The sequence below is a fragment of the Bidens hawaiensis genome, unplaced genomic scaffold, assembly GCF_021521415.1.
Source record: "Bidens hawaiensis isolate Kalapana, Puna unplaced genomic scaffold, B.hawaiensis_p1.1 tig00014748_1, whole genome shotgun sequence".
Lineage (NCBI taxonomy): Eukaryota > Viridiplantae > Streptophyta > Magnoliopsida > Asterales > Asteraceae > Bidens > Bidens hawaiensis.
The window spans coordinates 1,898-28,675 of NW_027492299.1; the positions used below are offsets into that span (position 1 = coordinate 1,898).

The 26,778-nt window shown below is 35.0% G+C and overlaps 1 protein-coding gene across 1 annotated transcript; it reads right to left on the reverse strand.

Annotated features, from left to right (window-relative positions):
* Positions 1-5,906: 5,906 nt before the first annotated feature.
* Positions 5,907-7,189, reverse strand: LOC143547582 (uncharacterized). Its single transcript, XM_077038975.1, has one exon. The coding sequence runs from the start codon at positions 7,187-7,189 to the stop codon at positions 6,095-6,097; it is 1,095 nt and encodes a 364-aa protein (XP_076895090.1). The 3' UTR covers positions 5,907-6,094.
* Positions 7,190-26,778: the final 19,589 nt, after the last annotated feature.

Here is a 26,778-nt window from a genome sequence, read left to right on the forward strand (position 1 = left end):
TTCGTTATGTTGTGATTCGTTAACTGTAACATCCCGAAATTTCCAAGAATAATATATAATGCATTATTCGTTAATGATGGAAAAGTGTACTAGAATTGTTAGAGAAATGATGACATATTAATAAGATGGTTCAAGTAGGCTAAGTAGATGAAATTAATTATGGACCAAAAAGGAAAGATGGGCCTTAGGCCCATGGGCGTAAGGGAGTATAAATAACCCTTAAACCCTAATCCTTTCCATTATTATCTATCACTACATCATAGCCTACATCTTGAGAAACACACACACCATCCTTTAACCCGAGCCTAGATTCAAAGTTGAAAACCCGAGCTTGTTGGTGCTAGATCGTCGTGTCAAATCTAAACAAGATCAAGACCAGCTCGTGTTCGTTGAACGACTCGTTTAAGGTACGTTTATATTTAGAAATCGTTCATATAGGATCGGTTTGGTTTGGGAAATCATAGATCTGTGTTAGTATGGTAAAAACGAATCCAACGAAGCTAAACTTACTAAAATTGATTTCAGTTTGATAAGCTAATTGTTAGTAAGAAGACCCGTAACATATACACATAAATCGCACCCTGTAAACCTGATGTTTTGAAAGATTGAATGGTTAGGGTTTGTAGGCGCTGCTTAGACGATTCCAATGATACCTAAATCATGATTTTTGGTTAAGAAATGAAGGTTTAATCGCAGATCTAATATAGTTTGACTGTTGGGTGTTCTTGACGATTTTGACTTTAACCCTAAGTCAAAGTCTGGATAAGAACAGAGATGATTCGTTATGATTGACCAATTCGTTACACGTTCATAACTAATGGGACCCAATTCATGAGACTTGATAACGAATGAACTCTTAAGTTCGTTATCTATCCATTCGTTAGATAAGATAACGAATCTAGTAATTCGTTATATGCTCATTCATAATGCTAAGGTAACAAATCAGATGATGTTCAGACAACAAATTAGCATAACGAATCAAGTAACGAATCAGGTGATTCGTTACTTGCCAATTCGTTATGTGGGGATAACGAACCAGATGGCGAATCAAGTTATGATGAGATAACGAACATGAATAGCGAATTAGACCACGAATCAAGCTTAATTCACTATAAAGATTTAGTTAGAGAATTAAATAATAATTTAATTTTCTAATGGAAAATGTGTTAAGATAGTTAATGTAAATAAAAATTTTCCAAGCTGACCTGGCAGCTCGACCACAGCCAGGGGCACCGCCCCTTGGACCCTGCCAGGGGCTGCTGCTCCTAGAACCCCACTGTCAGGGGCGCTGCCCCCGAACCCCCGTTCGTTGAAGGTTATAATTAGACCAGGAACCCGTTTGTAACGAATGATTAATATTTTATAATACGCGAAAGTTTTAATTAACTCTGATTTATAAGAACTGTGTTTATGAGTAAATCCGACGCTAAAGTAGGGCTACCGGGAACGGGGCCTTACATTAACCACTGTTCACAGAGTTCGTTAATATAATTTTCAATTTTAACCCTTGGAGTTTGAGAAAATTGTCATTTAGAAAACATGGCTGGTATGTATGCACTTACTTCCCAAAAATTTGTTAATGCAACAAATGTTGCAACTGGATACCGAGATCGGTTCGCATTCGAAGTGTCCACGTTTATTGAAATTTAGCGATTTTGCTAAATGGTAACCCTGTTTCCGTGCTTATTTAGGGTCAGTTCATCCTGATTGTTCGTACTGTTCGGATGAGGTTTACACCGTTCCAATGATTGGGGATGAAACTATCGGGTTTACACCTAAGGCTATTTCTCAATATTCTCAAGAAGAAAAGAAAGCATTAGAGATTGAAACAAAAGCTTATTCTACTCTTACCATGGCTTTACTAGAAAATATCTTTCATCAAGTTGGTAGCATAAAAATTTGTGCTTCATTATTCCAACATATTCGTATGAGAAGTATGCGTAATACAGCTGAAAGTAAGAAGGTTATGCTTAAGTTTCAATTCAGAAACTTTAATCTACTTAAGGGTGAGACTGTTGAAGAGATCACTACAAGGTTTAATCATTTGATAGCAGAGATGACAAAATGAAGTTGGAACGTCTGAAGGATATGATTGACACTATTAAAAGTGCTTTGCCATGTTCTTATTCAACTTTCTTGATGGTTTTGAATGAAAATAATTATTTTAGCAATGAAGATCTGACGGCATCTGAATTCATGCAAAAGATCGAAGCACGAGAATACGATCTTAAATGTCAAAAGTCTTCAATGGATAATCAAGATCCTGCCTTTTATGGTGGAAGTATGCCGTTGAGTTCAACCATTTCTCCTATTACTGCATTTCTTACTCAAAATGCAAATGATAATGCTACGACTATTTATAGTGATCCACGTGCTTGTTTCTACAAGGCTGGAAACTCTGGTTCATCTGGTGGTTCTGGTTTATCTGGAGGGTCTGGGAATTCATCACCTACAAATCAATTCTCATCACAACCAAATGTGAACATGAGGGAGGCGGAACAAAATTTTGCTTTCTTGTCTGCCTTCATGACTTCCTACGAGAATCTAGTTAGTAGTAAGATTGCAACGAGCGATTTGACTGATGAAGACTATGATCAAATTGATCCCGATGATTTGGAACTGATGGACTTAAAAGTGGAATATGGCTATGATTGTCCGGAAAGTGAAAAAGTTTAAGCAAAGAACGGGTAAAGATCTTCCATATTTGAACAAGAAGTTGGGATTTGATAAATTAAAGGTCAAATGCTATAACTGTCAAGAGTTTGGGCATTTTGCTAAAGAATGTGATAAGCCAAAGAAGGAGTACACTTGTCCCAGAAAACAAGATCATAATTCATTTGGTAAAAGTGGAAATGATGCAGGAAAGTCTTCTGGAACTAAACCGTCGTCTTCTGGATCCCAATCAGTGTTATCCAACTTGGATGGAGATGACTGGTCTCAACATTTGCTGTGTAATAACAATCAAGCAAATTTGCAAATTAAACTAAACTTCATAAGTCAGAATAATGTTTAAGATTTTGTTGAAACACCTAAGGGTGTTCATAACTAAATTAAATCCTAACACAAACGTTAAGACACAAAGAAGCATGATTGATTGTCAAAGGTTATATTCAAGGAGAAACCAATTATCAAATAATATTCTTACCTATATTACAAAAGGTTTCTTTAAGTATCATTATTGTTCTAGTAGCTTATAATAGTTATGAGCTACATTAGATGAACATTAAAACAACTTTCCCTAACAATCGGCTAACATATTTACATGTTCATAACACAACCTAAAAGTTATAAACTGAATGTTAAATAACGTTTAGTCTATAAGTCAATAAAATCCATGTACGGATGAGTGGGAGCAACTAAAAACAAATTTGTCCTTATATAGATGACATTCTTCTGATAAGTATATGTTACATAAGTCAAAGCATTGTTCATACATACTTTAATATTTTAGATCTCAGAGATATTCCTTACACGTGTAACATACAATACTGCTATACTTTAGAGGATAATAGGATCACATAGATTATTTCCTTATGCTTCATTAAGTAGAAGCCTTGTATATGTTCAAGTCTATACTCGTTTAGATATTACTCAAAATTGCAACACAATAGATATGTCTAGATTAATGTGAAGCATCTAAAAGAGTACTAAGATATCTTTAAAGGAAACGAAAGATTATAATTTAAAAGAAGAAGTGTGAATTCAAACCGGTAGATTACTCTACACTATGTCATATTCAGAGATAAGAAAATGTAATTTTCGGGATATATTCTTATGTCGGTAGATAAATCTATCTCATGGAGGAGTCATAATGAACTGATAACAACAACCTAAGTCATAACGAAATAATATGTTGATTAATTACAACGTTGTTGTCAATAAATGTTGTTGAATATTTATTAGTGGACTCATAAGTTTTATTAAACTCCATGTAAATTATATATTGAAGACTTATTGTGATAAAGTCAGCTACCATGTTTTCTCAAACAGTAACAGTTTGAGAGGTGTTGCATTAAATTTTGATATGAAATCAATTATTCGTTTATGAACGAATTGAGGAATCTAAATTTTCATATCGACTAAATTCATGATATGCTTTAGGATCCTATAACTAAAGGTCTATTACCCATAAGAATTATGAAAGCTCTTAAAATCATGAGGGGTTTATTAATGACCACGTACAAGTGCATATTGTACTATGAATGATTAACTATTAATTTTCCTCATCAGTTTTGATTTTGTATGTCTCTTAATATGTTCTGCATGTATAATGACATATAGACAAATTTTTATACAAATCAAACGTTTGAAGGGCTTACTTGAAAATTTTTGATCATAACTACTTAAGTTCTAAATAAGGACTGTAGTATGATTTATGGGGGTCTTGAGCTGATATTCAATTCAATGACTGTATTTCTCTGCTCCAGTTTAAGTTTAAAGCTAAAATGAGTGTTAACTCCTAATCAGGCTTATCTAATACTCATAATGAATGATTACTCAGCCAAGTGAGAGAATGTAAGAATAATATATAATAATATATATTTATATATGGCCATTATAATCATTTATATTATAATAGATCAAAAAGATTAACTATACCTTATTATATATTAGTTTGGTAATTGTTGATGGGCCATATTACCTATAATTAACTAATAAAGGGTTTCCCTTGGGTGTATATATATATAGAGAATAATAACATCATAACCTTATCACACACACATACAATTTTGTGTGCATAATCTCTCTTAAACCGGGTTCCTCTCAAGAACCCTAGCACCATCCTTAACTATACATCCTAAAGGGGAACTCGATCAACCTGACAACTATGTCATCTACATCCTTCTCCGATGCGGTTAGTACTCTCCATGCTATAACAGGTTCACATATAATTATAGGTTTATCATATTATTCATGTTTTCCATTATCACCATGAGGAATTGATCAACATAATATATATTGAATTCAAAATACAAAAATAGGCACGTGTTACTTGGAACCAAAAAAATACAAAGTTGTTTGAGTAGTAGAGTTTAAAATTCAACGAATTTCCTAATAAAAAATACACTAAAAGTTTGGCCCGAATCTTCATTTATTATCTTATTCATCTTCAAAGTTTAGACCAAAATCTTCATCATCTTCATAATCTTCATCACCGTCAATGGTTGATTCATTTGGTATTTTGTTCTCGGTCATATCTTAAAAAAACACATAGAAAACATAGGTTTGATTTATCAGTTCGGTTCGTTTTTTTTCGGTTTTTTAAAGTGGATAACCGAACCTAAACCTAAAAATCGGTTTTTTGAAAAACGAAAAAATTAACCGTCGGTTAATGCTTCGTTTCGGTTTTTTTCGGTTCGGTTTTTTTAGTTATTCGGTTTCGGTTCGATTAATTCGGTTTTATGTTCACCCCCACATCAATCCACAATCTTAAATATGGTCTCTGGATACTGGTCACATAAGTATTAAGTGTCTGTTTGTTACGACTGAAACCCAAGAAACATGCGCATTTGCAGCCGAACAGCTTACATGTGAACACCCTGCATGTAAACGGTCCACGAGAATAATTGAAAAGCCAACAATTTATATTTAAGATTGAAGATATGGATGGAATCTTTGAAGAATTATCATCTCTTTTAATTATTATATCTTTAAACTTAGAATTTGAGTTTGATTATGATTGTTCTTTTATTTATCTTTATCATCTTTTGTTTCCTTTATATATATTGTTCGAACATTCATTAATAATCAAGAATTACTATTTGGTTTTTCTTTTCCTTCTATTATTCTTGGGAGATTTACGTATCTGGGTAAGCAATGCGTTTAAAAATTGTTTGATGAGTGAACTCAAATACTGAAAAAATAATTAAAAACAAGAACCATGCATATCCTTCACATAAAAGCAGCTTACATAATCAAAATAATTTTACAAATACATCTCCGAATTCATAATTTAGACTCCAAGACAACCCAACCACTTATTTTACAAAACAACCCATCCGTTTATTTTTGCTTCGAATATAACACATACTTCCTATGATATATTATTATTAGACATAGATAATGAACTTCATTTTGTCGATGATACCTTAAGTTAATCCTCATAAACTGAAATGTTTGGCCTTGGTTCAAATTCTTGATCAAAGGTCTTCTTTCCTTTTAAATATGCATTGTTATCATAGACCGAGATATTTGGCCTTGGTTCAAAGTCTTCTTCGGATGTCCTTTTACCTTTTAAGCGTGTATGTTTATCATAAACAGATATGTTTGGCCTCGGCTCAAACTCTTCGTCATCGTTCTTCATACCTTTTAAACCTGTATCACTATCATACACTGAAATGTTTGGCCTTGGCTCAAACTCTTCATCTACATTCTTTTTAACTTTTAAACATGTATCACTATCATACACTGAAATGTTTGGCCTTGGCTCAAACTCTTCATCTACATTCTTTTTAACTTTTAAACCTGTACCATTATCATAAACCGATTTGTTTGGCCTTGGTTCAAACTCTTCATCAACGTTCTTCTTGCCTTTTAATGTTGCATCATTGTCATACACCGAAACATTTGGCCTCGGCTCAAACTCTTCATTAGCGTTCTTCTCACCTTTTAAAGTTGCATCGTTGTCATACACTGAAACGTTTGGCCTCGGCTCGAACTCTTCATCTATATTCTTTTTAGCGTTCTTCTCACCTTTTAATGTTGCATCATTGTCATACACCGAAACATTTGGCCTCGGCTCAAACTCTTCATTAGCGTTCTTCTCACCTTTTAAAGTTGCATCGTTGTCATACACTGAAACGTTTGGCCTCGGCTCGAACTCTTCATCTATATTCTTTTTAGTTTTTAAACCTGTATCCTTATCATAAACTGATATGTTTGGCCTCGGCTCAAACTCTTCATTAACGTTCTTTTTACCTTTTAGACCCGAATCATTATCATAAACCGAGATATTTGGTCTTGGTTTAAGTTCACTATGGACGGATGATTTGTGGTCTCTGGCCTTTAACAACGTGTGGCAATGAATATTCTTTGAGGCCAAAGGTGACACCGAAGTACCCCTTCGAACTAACGAGTCTCGCCAATATTCTTCAGGGTGAGGTCTAGCATCAATACTGATAGAAGCCTGTTCATACAAGGAAGTAGTAGTTAATTTCTCAAGAATTATATACATAACAACGAAACCCATTGTAGCATTGTGGGAGATCAACAAAAAGAAATAATCAGGATTTTTACGTTTATCGTATTTAATTAAATATATATTTTATTTAAGTATGTGTTCGGCTTGTACTAATATTGCCTTGTCAACCTATTTAAAACAACAATAGAATAATAAATGAACAGTTTGCGACCTTGTCAATCTACGACATCTTTACACCTATTTGATTCATTAAGATAGATGACACGGATCAACATCGGGTTAAACAGTTTAACGCCTTCATGAGTTCGCATTAATAATTATATGAGTGTGTATTACTGCTCCTTAACTTGTTTAGCCATACCAGAGAATTGTATCATTGACACCAATAAGGGCTGCGCAGGGGTGTGCGAACCACACCCCAGGCCGGGCACGTAAGTTTCAGAAACAAAAACTTATATATATATATATATATATATATATATATATATATATATATATATATATATATAAAAGATTTTGAGTCAAACAACATCGTCAATTGGCCGGTCTAATCGGTCGTTAATTTTGGTCAAAAGTCACTGGAAAAATAGGTTCACCAGATAACTTTGCCGCTCGTACTCTTTATTTCATAATTAAATATACTATTTAAATACTCACCTCTTTTAGTTTTTGTTTTAGTTATACTTCATCCTTAATTTTAATTTTAACATACCATTTAAAATTCTTTAAACAATTTTATAAAATTGAGTATATATTAAAATAACTATATTAATTTTAACAAATTTTGTATTAATAACTCATATAAGTATTGAGTTTTAGGGTTTCGAAAATTTGTATATTACATTCATATTATAGTTTTGTTATATTTGTTTTTATAATATTAATCGTCGTTTATACAAATTAGCTTATATATTTTGTGATTTGTTAAGGCTTATGAGCATTTTTATTTCAGCTTGACCGGGGTATTCAAATCCTCGAAGAAGCACCTAACAGCCACATATAATAATGTTACTTTCATAAATTTAGTAATAGATAAGGAATACACACATACATATTTTTAAGCAATGTTATTTTGAGAATTGTAAAAACTGCATGCATAATTTGTATGCATATTTTTCTTTAAACATGACACAAAAAGGTAATAGCTAACAACCTAGGCCCCTATATTTTACGTGCAAGTATTTTAAGACAATAAATATATATACGTGCAAGTGTCTATATGTGTGTAATATATAAATATTAATATATAGAGAGAGAAAGAGAGAGAGATTTGATTTTTTTTACTAACTATTTTGTGTTTTAAAAACTTGAAAAAACTTAACGTAATAATTTTTTTAATGAATTTTTTAGATACATGTAATATATGCAGGTTACATGTACGTAGAAAAATTATAACATTTTTAACGCATCTAGTCGACTTTTTACATTTGTGTAACGAACGTTTAAATGTGTGGTTAAGAATGAAATTCTTAAAGTTCTTAAAACACAAAATGTCCTCAAATTATCCCTCCCATATATAAATACTAAACGGGTGCCCGCGTGATACATAGGGAAATACGGACCTTGGTAATCAAATTATAGATTTATGAGTGTTCGTCGTTTCGTTTGTAACCGTGAAACCATTTACTGGTATAGGTAGATGAATCTATCGAAGTACAAACGAAACGGAACCTAACCATTGTTAATGGTTTGATCTTGTTGGGTAATTTTCAACAGTTTAGTTTCAATTTTCGGTGACCAAAAACCGTTAATAATGGCTTGGCTCATGATTTAATTTAAGACCATCAAAAATTGGACGTCAAACGGCTATATGTAAAATATTATTTTTTTAACTGAAAAGAAACTATGACAATAACATACTTAAATTAAAGAGAATAAAATGCTCGTTTTTACAGTGTAATTTTAAAAAAATAATATTAAGGTATGAAAAAGTTATAACCGTTTAAAAATCGTGGGGGGTATTTGGGTTAAAAATGAAATTATGAAGAATAGATGGTTAAAGGATAAAGAACAAAAGTTATAACTATTCCTTAACTTTGTAAAATTTTATTAAAGTTAAACGAGCAATCTTTTAACTATTTTGAAAAAAAAAAATGAAACACACGTGAGATTTAATGATTGAATGATCACTCTGCCCATATTTTAAGTTGTACCATGTGCTTGAAATTTCGTCCTCGAAATTTTACACGCCCACTATCTCCTTTCGAGAGAAAGGTGGGGGGTTTTTCCTTCAGAATTCACCCTCGCGTTACCAAGTATAATCTTGTCCTCGCTGTGAATTCCACTTAATCTTAATTAATAAAGCTTGGTATGTCCAAACTGTTTAGTTTCCCCGTCTACTATCTCTACTAAATTAGTTATGATATCAAGCATGTCTTCTATGAGTACCTCTATTACTAGTACTTTCGTTGCCTCATCGCTTAGGCACTTTTCAATCCGTATACATGGCAAAATATCATGTATAGTACTTAGCCCCTGGAGTACTTTAATCGATAAACTAAATGACTGTAACACCCCGTAACCGCAGCGGAAACGTAAACGGGATGCAACAGACACATCTGATATCAACAGCATTGCTTATAAAGAAAACACCACTACAATAATTTAAACGTATTACATTGTTCCGAGTTTCGTTACCGACTAGGCGTTATCACATAAGTTTTACCAATAGTATGTTAACATGTTTAATACAAAATATAGACCCTTAAGCTTCCACAAAATAGCACACATCATCAAGCACGTATCACTCATTCCAATTTGGGTGTACCTAGAAAGCATGTAAAGAAAACGGGTCAACTACGAATAGTTGGTGAGTTTCACTAATTTAAATAAACCATGACAAATCATTTTAATAATCATATATTAACGATGTAATTATGCTGAGCCTACAAGTGAAACCTCTGTTAACCCAGAAACACATTTAATAACCTCTGGGGACACTGTTAACCCAGAAATACATTTAATAACCCCTGGGGACCTGTTAACCCAGAAATACATTTAATAACCTCTGGGGACACTGTTAACCCAGAAACACATTTAATAACCTCTGGGGACACTGTTAACCCATAAACACATTTAATAACCTCTGGGGACACTGTTAACCCAGAAATACATTTAATAACCTCTGGGGACACTGTTTACCCAGAACACTGTTTCGGGCCTTACAATATTAGCAACTCAGACAATTACCATCTTAATACATTACCGTACGATTCCCGTACAACAAACATTATATAAATACATTCATTTCCATGCGATCGGCATGTACTTAAACACTTTGATAAAAACATGCTTTCCGCCCCGGGAAAATATTTAAAACAATTCAATAAAAAGGGGCTCGTGAAACTCACCTTTTTGTGAGCAAAGATGTAATACTGTGCACAGCTACCGGTCCGGATCTGTAATACGATCCCTAAGTCGTTACTACATAATTTCTATTAATATAACTTAAATTCGTGTTAACCGGTACGTCTGGGGACACTGTTAACCCAGTACCGTACACGATCCGGGGACAATGTTAACCCCGAAACACTTCTCAGGACTTAGATTGTGATATCCCTTAGAGTTTTTTAGTCAAAATTACCATTAGTTTGTTTTCTCATTTTGCGTGCCTAGCACGGTTAACCGTCTTTATGTTTTCAAAAATGAGTTTGGTCACATACGACCCGAAAATAGTTGTTACTGATATTTTAATTAAAGTGGTGAAATTAGAGCTCGGTTTAGACACCCCGTTTGGCCGCGGGGCCCGTTTCCGTCTTTAGTACACCGGAAACTGCTAAATCGGGTAAAATTACCCAAATCATCCGAATTACTTTCGGATGATTTATTTTTACTTGATTAACTTAGTTTCATGAAAATAGTCCATTTTTAGGGTTTTTATACACCAGTCAGCTCGCTTAGGCGAACCTTGCCGGTTTACGCGTTTTAAGCTTTAAAAGTATGTTTTTATGTTCTGTTTAGCACAAATAATTATCCGTTTAGTCTCGGATCTTGAAATTTTGCACAAATCAGTTTTTGACAGTAAGGAATTTTATAAAAAAAATTCCAGAATTAATTTTTATATTTAACATTTATTTATCTATTTTAAAACGTCATTTAAACACCAAATATGTCGAAAATACCAAACGACCTTAGAGAAATCCCAAATTTTTCTGGGATGACTCCTGCCATCCACATAGTTCCCAGTAATTTTTACAGAACCAAAAACTCATTTTTCATGCCATTTTCACCAAAACCGAGCTAGAAAACCCTAGAACTCGTTTTACCGAAAAGCCTACTTAGACTTCTCCAATGGACCTGAAATTTTGTGTGTGACTTTTATATGTTATAAAAAGCTTATCTAAATTTTTCCAGAATGTTTCATGATGTTTAGCTATTTTTCACCATTTTTAGCCAAAACCGAGCATTAAATTCACCAAATATTCATCCTTTATCCAAAAATTACCAAAATTTCACAGATCTCATATTTTCATGTGTAGATCATCTCTGTGAAATTTCATGACCCAACTCTAAGTCTACCACAATCTGTCCAAATCACACAAATCATACGAAAAACCGAACTACCTTGTGTTTCTAGCTTTAGATCGCAAATATCTTGCTTTCTAGCCTTTGCTAGCAACTAGATATAACACCTACAAGCACAATAACACCACACCAAGCAAGTTATACCCACAATCAAGCCATTCCTTTCATGGTTTCGGTTAAGACATCAAAACAAAGATTTTAACCGTAAAAATTCGTTTTTGACTCTTTTAACTCCTTTCTTGGACCAAGATCCCTTGTATAACTTGTATACATCACTTGATCATGCAAGAATCGGTTTCATCTCGGGTTTTCACACATTTTTCACTTGAAACCTCATTTTCTCAAGATTTTGGAATTAAAAACCAAGATTAAACCATAATAATATGTTTATACCTTATGATTCTTGCTCAAAAACTTGGGTTTTTGGATGAATGTTGAAGAGTGTTGAGAGAAATGTGGAGTTGGAGTGTTAAAAAAAGAAAATGATATGTGTGTGTGCACCAAATGGACCGATCGGTCCATGTATGGTGTGGGGTGGGGCCCACATCTCAAACCTTGGCCACACATTTGGATTGTGTAATCCGGATAATGTTGTGGATAATCTGGTTCAGTTCGTTTTTCGGTTAAACACTTAATTCGGCTTAAAACGAGGCTAAAACGGTCGTTTTTCGGCTTAAAAATAAAATTTATATAAAACCGATTTAAAAACTTTAAAAACTTAAACCATGACATTTATTGACTCAACACATCATATTGTCGGTCATTGTGCATCTTTTTCGGCTTGATCGATCTTCTCTTGCTTGGTTTGATGTTAAAGGTTTCGTTTATCGTACCGACGTACCAATAAATCGAAATCCTTTTTCTGTGCTATAATTCACTTATCCCGTAGCCTTAATACTTCGTAAACCTTACTAAACATCATATATTTCGTCTATAATGTAATCCCCGATTCGTTCGGGTTTCAATAATCGTTCATCGGTTAATCGTAATTCCAATACGACTAGCTGTACATTCGAGTATAATTCATACTTGTGAATCTTATATACTCGTATGAACACATTATAATTTATATATTCAGTATTAAATAACACATAAATGGTATATTCCGGCTAGGGTATACCTGAATTTGCCGGAATCGTTACAATGACCAACCATGGAGATAGTTCTCATGGGATCCAATATATTAAGAAGCTATTTTCGGTTTTGCCAAACCTCATATCACATCTCTCTAAGGTGATGCCTTAAAATGCCTTGTCACCTCTATTCAGTGACAATGGTTTCCTTTGAACGTTGGCATAAATCCTTTGCCAACCTCGCGCTACTTTCAACTTCTCTTAAACACTATAAATCCGACTGGTTGTTTCTCGAATCAATTCAAATCTTATGGCTTGATCGACGCCCATTTTCAATTTACAAATTGGTGATAACTACTTCACCCATAGAAAGCTTCAAGCTCTCGATGCTTCCTTCCCCTCCTTCCAATAATGGAAGTAGGATGACTATTTCGATCTGAGATCATTGAAAATGGTACTCCACGACGAGTTACCATTTCATCATCATGAATTTGGGCGAGAATTCATTGTGGTAATTGTCATAGATTGGGATGAAATGCGAGGACTGGTTAATCGATCCGCGATTACCTAATTTACCTCATGCCTTTGATATATCATGGGAATTTGCGTCCCGAAATCCATTGTAATTTATTCCCACTATCATTGGCGAATTTTTCTGTCGTTGTGGCGTTCCCCAGGGTTTTCGTGTGCAGCCTTATCTCTCGCATAACTCAAATATCCTCCAACACACGTATCCATATCTTTCTCCAACTCAGCCATTAATAAGATCCTTTCAGATATTCGCATCATCAATAGTCTAATCCGATCCCAGATGTATGGAATATTTCGATCTATGCGCTTCGTCCATGATTAAATCACGAAGGTCATGGAGGGTCGGGATCCAAACCCGATTTTTGAAGTAGAGAATTTCGTCCACGCGCTGTTCGAAATTCTTCTCATTGCCGTAAGATTCCTTCTTTTCCAATCGTTCCTCTTTCAACGCCTCACGTTGAGCGACTCGAATCAGGTTCGAAGGTTCGAATGGACTATCATCCCCAGCACTCGCACTCGCAATGGCTTAACCCGATCTTTCTTACTCAAGGCATCGGCTACGACGTTAGCCTTGCCAGGGTGATAACGGATGTCACAGTCATAATCGCTTAACAACTCGACCCATCTTCGTTGCCCCATATTCAGTTCCTTCTGATCAAACATGTGCTGCAAACTTTTATGATCGGTGAAGATGGTGCACTTCGTATCGTAGAGACAATGTCTCCACATTTTAAGTGCGTAGATAACCGCTCCCAGTTCTAAGTCGTGAGTAGTGTAATTTTACTCGTGTACTTTTAACTGTCGGGAAGCATAGGCTATAACCTTAATATACTGCGTCAACACGCATCCTAACCCTTTACGCGATGCGTCACAATACGCGACAAACCATCGTCTCCATCGGGGAGACTTAAAATCGGCGCCTGGCACAATTTTAATGGTTTCTATCTTATTTGGATCTTTGTGAAATCTTTGTTGCTTTACAACATGACCAAGGGATTATGCCTTCTTTATTCAAAATCACATTTTGAAAACTTCGCGTATAGCTCTTCTTGTTTTAACACTTCCACAATTTTCCTTAATCGTCGTTCGTGCTCTTCTTTACGTTGCGAATATATCAAAATATCATCAATGAATGCTATGACAAATTTGTCAAAGTAAGGTTTACAGACTCGATTCATGAGTTCCATGAATACTGCCTGCGCATTTGTTAACCCGAACGGCATGAATAAGAATTCATAATGGCCGTAACGAGTCCGCAACGCTGTTGCTGCAACGTCCTCCTCTTGGATTTTTCATTTGGTGATAACTATATATAAGATCAATTTTTCTAAAGATAAATCGCCCTTTGCAGTTGGTTAAACAGATCATTTACTTCGAAGAAGTGAATACCTATTCTTGATCGTCACTTTATTCAATTCTCCCTAATCAACACATATCCTAACACTTCCGTCCTTCATTTCCCAATTAAAACTGGTGCATCCCATGGTGACTCTCTAGGTCGTATAAAATCTTATCCAACAATTCTTGTAACTGATTGGATAATTCTTGCATCTCGGACGGTGCAAGTCGGTAGGGTGCTTTAGCAACAGGGCCAGCTTGAGACATTAAATCGATTCTGCATTCGACCTGTCGGTTTGGCGGTAATCCAGGAAGTTCTTCTGGGAAAACTTGTGGAAATTCGCGTACCATCGGGGTATCTTCTATATGTTTTCTTTTAAATCGTACACTTTTCTCTGTATCTAATCGCTTCATCGTCCGAAAGAGAGCTTCCAATCATCTTCTTCTCATATTTGATTTCAGCTTCATGTTGAGTTAGCCAATCCATGTTAACTATTACGTTAAAACTCCTTAACTTTACTAGTCGTAGGTCAATAAGGAAAGGTTAATCGTTCAGAATAATAGGACAATTCTGAACCATTTAGCTAACCATTAGGGATTTACCCTTAGCGACTCTACAGTATCGGGGTCTATAGTTTCACTAATCGGTATCTTTCCAAATGATAGGAGGTTAACAGGAACTAGCTTCTATCGGCAACCGCAAAAATATCACTGAAGCCTATTGATTTAAAACTACAACATACTTAATACCACCTTTGAATCATGACGTACTTTATTCGAATTCTCGGCTCCTTGCTTGATCAAAGGTTGATGCTTGTCCTGAGGTTCGTCTTCCAATGACACCTTGGTTCAACTTTGGGAAATTTCTCTTGAAACGTTCTGTACTGCCACATTCATAGCAAGTACAACTGTTTGGCATAATTTAGTCTCTTGAATGGATTGTTATTGAAGTTGTTGGTTTCGGAGTGGTTGTACACGAATGGGTTGGGGTTGCCGGTTCACACGGCTTCAATTGGTTCTACAATTGGGGCATTACGTCCATCTTTACCACACCTGTGGTCTACTATTACTCGACATTCTTCTTCCTACTTATTCAAAGTCTATCTTGCACCATGCCTTTATCACTTCTCTTCTTTAACACTCGACGTCTCACCCAACGTCCTTCCAGTCCACTTCCCATAGAGTAAAATATATCAATGCTGGCTTGCGACACAACCCTTTCAAAGGTTGTATATTTTACATGATTGACTATACTCTTTATCGATGGAGTTAGTTCCCAATATTGCGCTCACTTCGCTTAGTTTCAGGAGTAATTAGCCATGTTACCAAACATGACAATTCCTTCAAACGATTAGCGTTTTCTAAGTGATCTGCATACAACATTTCTATCTTCCATAGTTCAGTTTCCAATCTCTGAACTTAATTACTCGAATAAAAGTGCTCTAGCACAAGAATTTTAAATTCCGACCACATCATCTGAGCAAAAATTTTCTATCTATTATTTTGTACCATCGTGTTCCATCACGATACAACCTAATCTACCAACATATCTGTAGCATACTTCACTACACAATGTTCTAGACTCTTACCAATATCCTTAACCATTTCGATCTTTTCTATCCACTCGCTAATCTATTCCTCCCTTTACCATCAGCAAACTATTAATAATCCCCTTAACACAACCGATAAACATATCCTTCATACCGGATCTAATTCATTACGACTACTATTCATGTTTAGTATATAACTAATACTTGTAGTCATAATAGCATTCGGTGGGACATTATCACTCTTAGTAATACCACTAAGAATTGAAATATTCATAATCATGTGATTGCTCGCTCTATAATTCTGCGATCACATTTGCATCAACACTAGCAGTCATCTGTGATACTACATTCGGTATCATCATCTGCTATCTTTGAGCAATCAACTGAATCATATCAATCTCCATCATTGGAGTTACTCTTTTTATGTAATTCTGCCGTACTCATCCCGTACGCAGTAATCAATACTAATCTCACCGTATAACTCGTTACCAGTTCAATCATAACAGCAGGTACACATACACACCAAATATTATCATACATATTACACATACCAGTATCTAGTATATATGTCCCACAAGTATAATAACATATGGACTTAACCTGACGTCGGTTAACTTTTAAATACGCTTCATAACCCTTGTCACCAACTGACATAGAGATCTTCTCAACAAAGATCAATGTTTAATATGCTTGATTTCAATATCCGTCTGCATGTCAGCATAACCGATACATGCTCACCGTGAGCACCAAACGATTACATACCACGGAGTTATAATATCCGTGTTTATTCGTATATCCGGCATACCCAGTATACCTCCTACGAACGAACAACCAACTATGCTATAATGATTCCAACACTTCTTTGTGTATAGGTAATCATTCTATTCGAGCATACATGGGTGTAAACATCTAACGGATGTAAGGATAACATAGGGAGTTGCAAGGTTCAAGGTAATTGCGCAACATGGGTTGCCTTCAAATATTATTAATTACTATTATGGGAAACTCTACACTTGCTCAGTCAATGTCCTCAGGCGTTCTAGGTTTGCTAAAATCGGTAATTCTCGATCTGAAGTTGGTCTGTCTCATATGTTTGTGAGTGAGCAATAGATATATATATATTTCAATATATTATTTTATTTTATTTTATTTATTTACTCCTTTACCTTAATGGAATAAGAATGGGTTCAGATACAGGTCCATCCGTACGTGAGGGTCGGCGGTGCGGGTGAACACAGGGGGTTGTTAGGATATACGGTACCGGTGTTGGTAGGGTAAGGGATCTACTAATTTTGGTTGGGAGTGACGGTTACTCAATATTTCTGATTAATGTCAAACGGGAGATTTAACTTGGTACTATCATAACTATGGCCCGATAAGTCGGACTTATCATCAACCGATGCTCTAGAAATTTCAGCATCCTCGGTACTTTTATTATTTCATCCCCCGGTTCCTTATCCGGGTCCTATTTCTCAATACTTGTACCCACAAGATACGCACATATATATATACACCTTAGCACGTATAAATAATATTATATACTTTACACATATGTTGCCATTTTTACCTATTAATGTACCCAGTGACTTCCCCTGAATTCCCTCGTGCAGACAAGTCTGTTATTATGTTCCGGACCATAATAACTCACTTGTTCGACCGAGTTCATCCCGATACTCGTCACTATCTATTATTAGTTGATATTCAGATCCTATAATACTTGAGCTACTGGTTATATTTTAGGTATCTTTTAAAGACATCCTAATTCTTTATAACCAATGGCTCTGATACCAAGTTCTGTAACACCCCGCAACCGCAGCGGAAACGTAAACGGGATGCGACAGACACCTCTGATATCAACCACATTGTTTATAAAGAAAACTGAATGCATTAATATACTTCAAAATTTCATTATCTCGTATTTCATTACCGTCTAGGTGATACGCACATCATACAATACGATACATAGTTCTATCTGTTATAATGTTTCCTAACATCCCGCACGCAAATCTTACACACATCAAGCACTTAGCACGTAAGCAATCACTTCATCTTAATTGTACCTGAAAAGCATGTGAGAAAACGGGTCAACTACGAATAGTTGGTGAGTTTCACAATTTTAGTAAACCATGATAAATCCATATCATAATATAATATTATTTATGTAATTATGCTGAGCCCACAAGTGAAACCTCTGTTAACCCAGAACACTTCCAATAACCTCTGGGGACCCTGTTAACCCAGAACACTTCCAATAACCTCTGGGAGCACTGTTAACCCAGAACACTTCCAATAACCTCTGGGAACACTGTTAACCCAGAACACTTCCAATGACATCTGGGGACACTGTTAACCTAGAATACTGTTGCGGGACCTTACAATATTAACAACTCAGACAATTACCATCTTAGTACATTTCCGTACGATTCCCGTACAATAAACAATATATATAAATCCACGCAAATCCATGCGTTCAGTAAAATCCACGCAAATCCATTCGTTCAGTATGTACTTAAATATTTCAGTAGTAACATGCTTCCGCCCCGGGAAAACATTTAAAACAATTCAGTAAAAAGGGGCTCGTGAAACTCACCTTAGCACATGCAAGCAGGTAACAACAATCAATATCAGTTAACCCGTCCAATCTGTAATATGATTCCTTTCGTTTTCCGCCACTACGAGCTACAAACTCGTCTTTCCGCCTTATCTACCACTAAATACAGAGCCTTGTTTTTCTTGCTCCAATCTCGGTTTTTAGTTCATGAAATTGAGAGGAATTGATGAAGCTTGTGGATTGTTGATTGAAAAAAAGAAAAAAAAGAAAATGAAGGCCAAGGGGGCCGATCGGAAATCATAAAGGGTGGGGTGGGACCCACATATTCATTCTTGGCCACTCATTTGGATTTACGTAATCTGGATAATGTTTTGGATAATCTGGTTCAGTTCGTTTTTCGGTTAAACGTTTAATTCGGCTTAAAAGGAGGCTAAAACTGTCTTTTTTCGGCTTAAAAATGAAATTTATATAAAACCGATTTAAAAACTTAAACCATGACATTTATTAACTTAAAACATCATAGTATTAATAATTGTGCATCTTTTTCGGCTTGATCAATCATCTCTTGCTCGGTTTGGTATTAAAGGTTTCGTTTAACGTACCGACGTACTATTAAATCGAAATCCTTTTTCTGTGCTTTAATCCATTTATCCCGAAGCTTTAATACTTCGTAACATCACTAAATATCATATATCTCGTCTATAATTGAACCCTCGATTCATTCGGGTTTCAATAACTATCGATCGATTGATCGCATATTCAATACGGTGAATTATATATTCACGTACAATCAGTACAATGAACCATGTATTCTCGTATGATTACTATGGTAATTCATGTACCCGACATTAAATATGACGTAACTAACGTCTACCGGTTAGGGTATACCTGGTTTCATCGGAATCGTTACATGTACACAATTCGAACAAATAATAAAGAAAGGGCTAAACTGTCGCCATGCGAATTGGGCATTGGTTACGAAAATGAGTTGTCGGTGAAACTATTGTCATGCGATTGGACGCCGGCCACTACGACGGTCGCATGATCATACTAAAATATGTTGGACCACTCCGAATGCGTTCAAATAAAGCAAGTAAGCAAATAGAAAGTTAGGCATAAACTAATATACACACAAGGATAATTGTTGCTAATGTGGATAATAATAATAATAAGAAAGTACTGTAAATACGCATATGTCACCAAAAGATTAAAATAAGTAAAATAGAGGAGTGAAATACTCACCTCATTAGAGGAACGGAATTAGATGTGAGAAAGATGAACCCCTTCGGGATTTACCGTCAAGGATTCCTAATAAAGTAATATAATATTAGGAGTTAATTATAAATAATAAAACACGAATAATGAATTTAGGATTTCGAGGTGATTTGAGTTATGTTTGTGATTATAATATTAATGATTGGTCGAATGCATTTCTATCGTTATTATTAGTGTAAAAACAGTATGATTATCTATTATTAAATCATAAGAACATTACTTTATAATTTGTAAAATACAGTTAAACTGAATATAATAACATATGATCAAATTTATAACTAATTAGTTTGAATAAGTAAATATGAGTTGAGATATAATATAAGAATAAATGTTTATGAATATACAAATAAATGAATTAGTTTAATGATAATAATACATAACTAATTAAATATAATATGTATCGTATTAAATAAATAATATAAGTAAATGTAAGGCCCCAGTCTCGGTGCCCTACTTTGACGTTGGATTTACTCATAAACATAGTTCTAAATATTAGAATGAATTAAAACTTTTCGCGAAATATAACAACATCAAACATTCATTACAAAATGTTAAAATCTTGTCTTTAAACCTTTAAGTTGTCTTAACATAAAACGTCATAACGTTTCTTCAATAGATGCCAGTCAGCTCAGTCCATGCCATGAGCCTCCCTCAAGTCAGCCCTATCATCCTATATGCATGCGTGCATACTAATAGTCAGCTACGCTCAGTGAGTTCTAGTTAATCAACCAACATACATTTCATACACATACTTAGATATCTGCATCCGAAGATACATATCACATACTTAACATGTTTACTTTCCTTTCATGCATACATGCATACATTCGTACATACATACATCTTTTCATACTCTCATTTTTTCGTACTACATGCATAACTATCTTTAACATCTCAGATATTAGTAGTGTCTAGTCCCTTCTATCTCAGATATTTGTAGGGTCTAGTCCGTTCTATCTAAGATATTAGTAGGGTATGGTCCTTGAAACCTGCTTATTCCTTGTAAAAGGAATACTTCCTGTATTGACATCCTTTCTTTAGATTCCTAACTTACCGGTTTATTCTTTGTCTTACAATCATCGAGTGATGTTAATTAGTTTTAGCTGTCCACAGTAGCTTATCCATGAAGTCCTCGATGATACTCTTCCTTGTCTAGACTTAGAAAGTCCCATCATTTCCTTAAGCATGCTTTTCTTTATTGTTCTTCAAATAGAAACATTTCACTTATAACACTTAGAACTGAATGACCCTTCTGTCCAATTATAACCTTTAGCAATATACTGATTTGCAATACGTTCAAAACATAAGAAAACATTTCCAGTTTCTTCGTAAGGATTATTTATTGAAATCCCTTTGTCCATTCCTTAGGGTAGAACACCTTTTTGCAATTCTTGAGCACATCCATTGCATAACTTGTCGGAGAACTCCTTAAGTCACCACTTAAACCTTCTTTCATTCTCAGCTCTGCATCAACACGCACGGTTCATGAGTTATAGCTGTCTAAGGTAGGTTGATCATGAAGTCATGATGATACATCTACCTTTTCTTAACTAATCAAGTCTCAACTTGTCCTATGAATCAAGTGTTGTTTGCTGCAGCATGTCAGGCTCCCTGATATATCATAACTATTTATCTTAACAAACTTCTTTTCCGGGTAGATCTTGATCTTTATATAGACATTAATAATACCATTCTATATTTACCGTTGTAGAGGAATTCTCATCCATGATGACATGAGTATCAGTTACACACAAATCATTCGTGTCAAGACTCAATTCAAGTAAACATAACTCTAATCCGTCTCTACACCTTCCTTGCATGTCTTTCCAGCTTTTGTCCTTGGTTTCTTGCATCCTTTTGCTACGTTACTTGTAAGGCCCCATTACCGGTAGCGCCCTACTTTGGACGTTGGATTTACACATAAACACAGTTCCAAATATCAGAGTTAATTAAAAACTTTCGCGGAATATTAAAACTTCAGTAACATTTCAAATCATTACAGAAACTTGTCTCAATTAACATATTTTGTCTTTCAAACATAAACATCATTAAATAAAAACATCACGGTCTTCAGATGCCAGCTTCTTATTCTTTCACCATGTTCCCTCCTCAAGCTAGCTGCCTCACCTACTCACCTGCGCGGATACTAAAAGTCAGCTACGCTGAGTGAGTTCTAGTTAATCAAGTAACATACAATACTTTCACATTCTTATACATACGCATCCGAAGATACATATTATATACTTAACGTGCATATATTACTTTGGTACATACATGAGTGTATACCTTCTCCCTTTCTTTCATTCTTTCTTTACATACTTTACATCTATTCATACTTACATACTTATACGTTTTAAAGAGCATTACGCCCTACCGCCTCAAGTATTATTAGGGCTCGGTCCCTTTTCTGCCTTGAATATTCTTAGGGTCCGGTCCCTTTTCTGCCTCGAATATTATAAGGGTTCGGTCCCTTTCTACCTCGAATATTATTAGGGTTCAGTCCATTTCTACCTCGAGTATCGTTAGGGCTCGATCCATTTCTTCTGTACCTAGCCATCCCTTTACATTTATTCGTAGCATACATATATCATCCATACTTATGTAAAAAATTCATATCTTTATTTATAACCTGGCAGTACACGCAATATCCGAAGATCGTTCACGTACCGACAAACAATCATTCATATCAATCACATATATCATATATAGCATACACTTACCACTTAAGGTAATTGTATTAACTAATCACATCGAGTATGCACACAACCCCAAAAACATAACAAGGAATGGGGTAGAAACTCACATGGATCTTGTTACATTCTCCGTTCACTGTTATCCCTTTCTTTAACTGTGCTTGGCTAACTGTACATTAATTATATAATACTTGTCCTAAGAACATTATTCTGGTTTCACCAGAAATGGTTAAGTCTGGTCTATTCTAATAGCATTATATTTGAATACCTTGTATTCAAGTGGTATTAGAATACATTTGTGTTAGCATACATTTGTATTCTAATGGCATGTGATTATAATACATTTGTATTCTAATTGCATGCGATTAGAATACATTTGTGTTAGCATTCACTTATATTAGAATACCTTTGTATTCGAATGGTATATGATTAGAATAAATTTGTGTTAGCATACATTTGTATTCTAATGGGAATATTGTGTTCGAATGATCATATTGTATTCTAATGATCACATTGTATTCTAATGATCACATTGTATTCTAATGATCATTTTGTATTCTAATGATAACATTGTATTCTAATGATCACATTGTATTCTAATCATCATATTATATTCTAATGATCATATTGTATTCTAATCATCATATTGTATTCTAATGAGTCCATTGTAATTGAATGATTCATTGTAATTGAATGAGTCATTGTAATTGAATTATTCATTGTAATTGAATGAGTCATTGTAATAGAATGAGTCATTGTAATTTAATGATTCATTGTAATTGAATGAGTCATTGTATGCGAATCTCTATATTGTATGCGAATGCACACAATGTATGAGAATCTCTTTATTGTATGCGAATGCATACAATGTATGCGAATATCCTTATTGTATGCGAATGCATACAATGTATGCGAATCTCCTTATTTTATGCGAATGCATACAATGTATGCGAATGCATATAATGTTTGAGAATCTCTTTATTGTATGCGAATGCATACAATGTATGCAAATCTCCATATTGTATGCTAATAACCATATTGAATGCAAATACGCGCATTGTATGCGAATAAGCATATTATATGTGAACGCATTTGATGTATTCGAGCGAGCTGCTGAATACGGTTCATTTTATCATAATTTCTTTACGTTTCACGATATTAAGACTTTATTATGGTTCGGTATTAACCCATAAATATTCCCGTTTCCATTTTCGGCCAAGACTTAACCCGTTTAACCCTAAAGTTTGAACCTTTACGACCTAAAACGTCCATAGGCTCGATCTAGGGTTTCTTTGTGAGCCGTATCTAACCACGAGTTCTTTAAGTCCATTTTAAAGATCAAGTTTGCATTTTTATGATCTATCTATACCCGATCTACTCTAGGGTTAAGTTTCATGGCAAACCATTCATAAAAACATAGCATTTAAAGATAAAGAACGTACCTTCACTCGTTTTTAGGTTACAGTTTAGCTTGGTTATGAACTAAAATCTTGAATCTTGTTTGAATAGCTAAGATTTATCAAGATTTAGCTTGGTTTTTGCCTTGGATCTTCTTCTTTGCTTGCGGCTGTGAATAGGGTAGTGTATGTGTGTGTTTTTGAGTGTGTTGGGGAATTATGAAAGATAGTTTTTAGGGTTTTAGAGAGGTTTAAGAGAGTATTTATACTCTCTAAGGCCCATGGACCTAAAGCCCATCCCACCTTTATTCCATCTTTCTTACCCAAGTCCATACCTTTTATAATATTTAATCTTAATTAAATATTAACACCCATTAACAAGCATAATTCCTTTTATTTATTAATATAAATTCTAGGATGTTACATTACTGTCGGTTTCAACTTCGTAACACTTACGGTTGTTCTTGTCTGTGTAGGCAAAGTATCATGTCTTTCCACAGCTGTCACATATCATGAACTCATCTTCATTTGACTTCTATATAATGGTTTCACTTTCATCAGTATCTGCCTTCATTGTAATCAAATTCTTTCCTTTTAAAAACTCGATATAAACTGAGTATCTAGACTTATGAGCATCATCCAGGATCTGGTCTCGAAGATCTCCTTGACGTGAAATCCTCAGGCGACTAAATCTGATTTTTACATCATAAGTATTCTCTTCCAAATCTCGGTGTAACCCGAAAGTTCATTCCTTTTTCATCTTGTTCTCATCCTTTATATCATCTATTGCGCCTCGCAGATCTAGCTCAAGAAATCCGAAGTGCTAACTAATTTATACAAATTAATACTCATGATGACCTCTTTACCTTTACGACTTAGTGCGTCAGCGACCACGTTAGCCTCACCAGGGTAATACTTTATTTCATAATCATAGTATTTTATCAGCCTTAACCATCATCCTTACCTCATATTCTGTTCCTTCTGTTGGAAAAGAAAACTTCGAACTTTTATGATTTGTATAGATGGTACACTTGGAAAACTTAGAATATTATTTCTCTTTCTTCAACTTCTCCAACACTTCTATCGAGTGTTTGGCATGGTCGGAACTTATTTATTGAATAAATCAAAACTATCTTCAATAAAAGCAATGCCATATTTGTCCAACATCGGACGACATACCCCATTCTTCATAACCATAGATGCTGCTGGAGCATTCGTCAATCCAAACAACATCATGAGAAACTCGTAGTATCCATATTACTTATGAAATGCTGTCTTAAGGGATGTCTGCCTCCTTCACTTTCAAATGATGATCACCATATCTGAGATATATTCGGGAGAACCAACTAACACCTTGCAAGTAATCAAGCAAATCGTCAATATGTGGAAATGAATATATATTCTTCTCCATAAGCTTAACCAACTTGCGGTAATCTACACATATTCTCATACTTCCATCTTTCTTCTTCACGAACAACACCGGTACACCTTGCGGGGAAACTCTTGGCATTAAAACACCTTTGTCGAGTTTTTCATGCACTTGGGACATTAACTCTTTCATCTCGAACGGCGCTAGGCGGTAATGTGCTTCCGCGACGGGTTGTGCTCCTGGTATTACTTCTATCTAGAATTCTACTCCTCGTTCCAATTGTAACCCTGGAAGGTCCTCTGGGAACACTTATGGATAGTCACACACTACAGGTACTGTTGGGTCTGTACTAGTTGGTTTGTACTTAGGTTTGCGTTTGGTTTTGTATCGTGTTTTGTGCGTGTATGTAAACCAAGATCATTGTGATCTCGGTGGGCTTTGGGCTTGTTTTGGGCTAGGTGTAGTCCCTGTATATAGTCATATTGTATGTAGGGTTATGTTGGCCATTCATTAGAGTTGTTGAATGTGTGTTTGTGTAACAAAGTGCTTAAGCACCCGACGTTAATATACGTGTGTTTTGAAGCATCATGTGTGTTCTTTATTTTCTTAATCGTTTGCTTTGAGTCATCTTGTGTTATATTCTTCAATAACATCAAGATTGTTGATATCACATTGGAAGATCTGTTCTAAGGACATTCAATTGGTATCAAAGCCTATTGACCTTATCTAGGCTCGGTTGTGATATCAAAAGATTCAAGGTTTTTGATTCATTGGTTATATTGGTGATTTTGGAGTTTGTGTTTGTTTTTCCGTTAAAAGTGTATCAGAGAAGAAGGAGAGTTATTTTTGGTCAAGGATTGAGTGTGGTTTGGAAACAATTCAAATCCCATAAATCTCGGGATTAGTTGCTACCAGATCCAATTAGTCAAATGTGTTCTCGGGCATTTTAGACTGTTTTCTGGGTTATTTGCATGTTCTCGGCCAAAGACTCTGGGTGCTTGAACAAATTTTCATTTTTTTTCGGCTTAGTTTGTGTGTTCTCGGTTAATTTCAAGCATTCTCGGGAAAAGTTGATAGTTCTAGGTCATATTTCAGGGTATTTAGTTAGATATAGTTGTTCTCTGTTGAGTTTGACTGTTCTCGGTCAACACCAGTTCTTGTTTAACGCTCGTTCTCGGTCATTAGGTGTTCTTTGTCAATTTTATTGGTTCTCGGCTGGACTACACTTGCGCTTGATCTGTTTGGGCTTTGAAAAGATACTTGGACTTTACTTACTGGACCAATACTATTATTATTGTTCAAAATGGACCAAATAACTAATGGTAATGGGTCAATA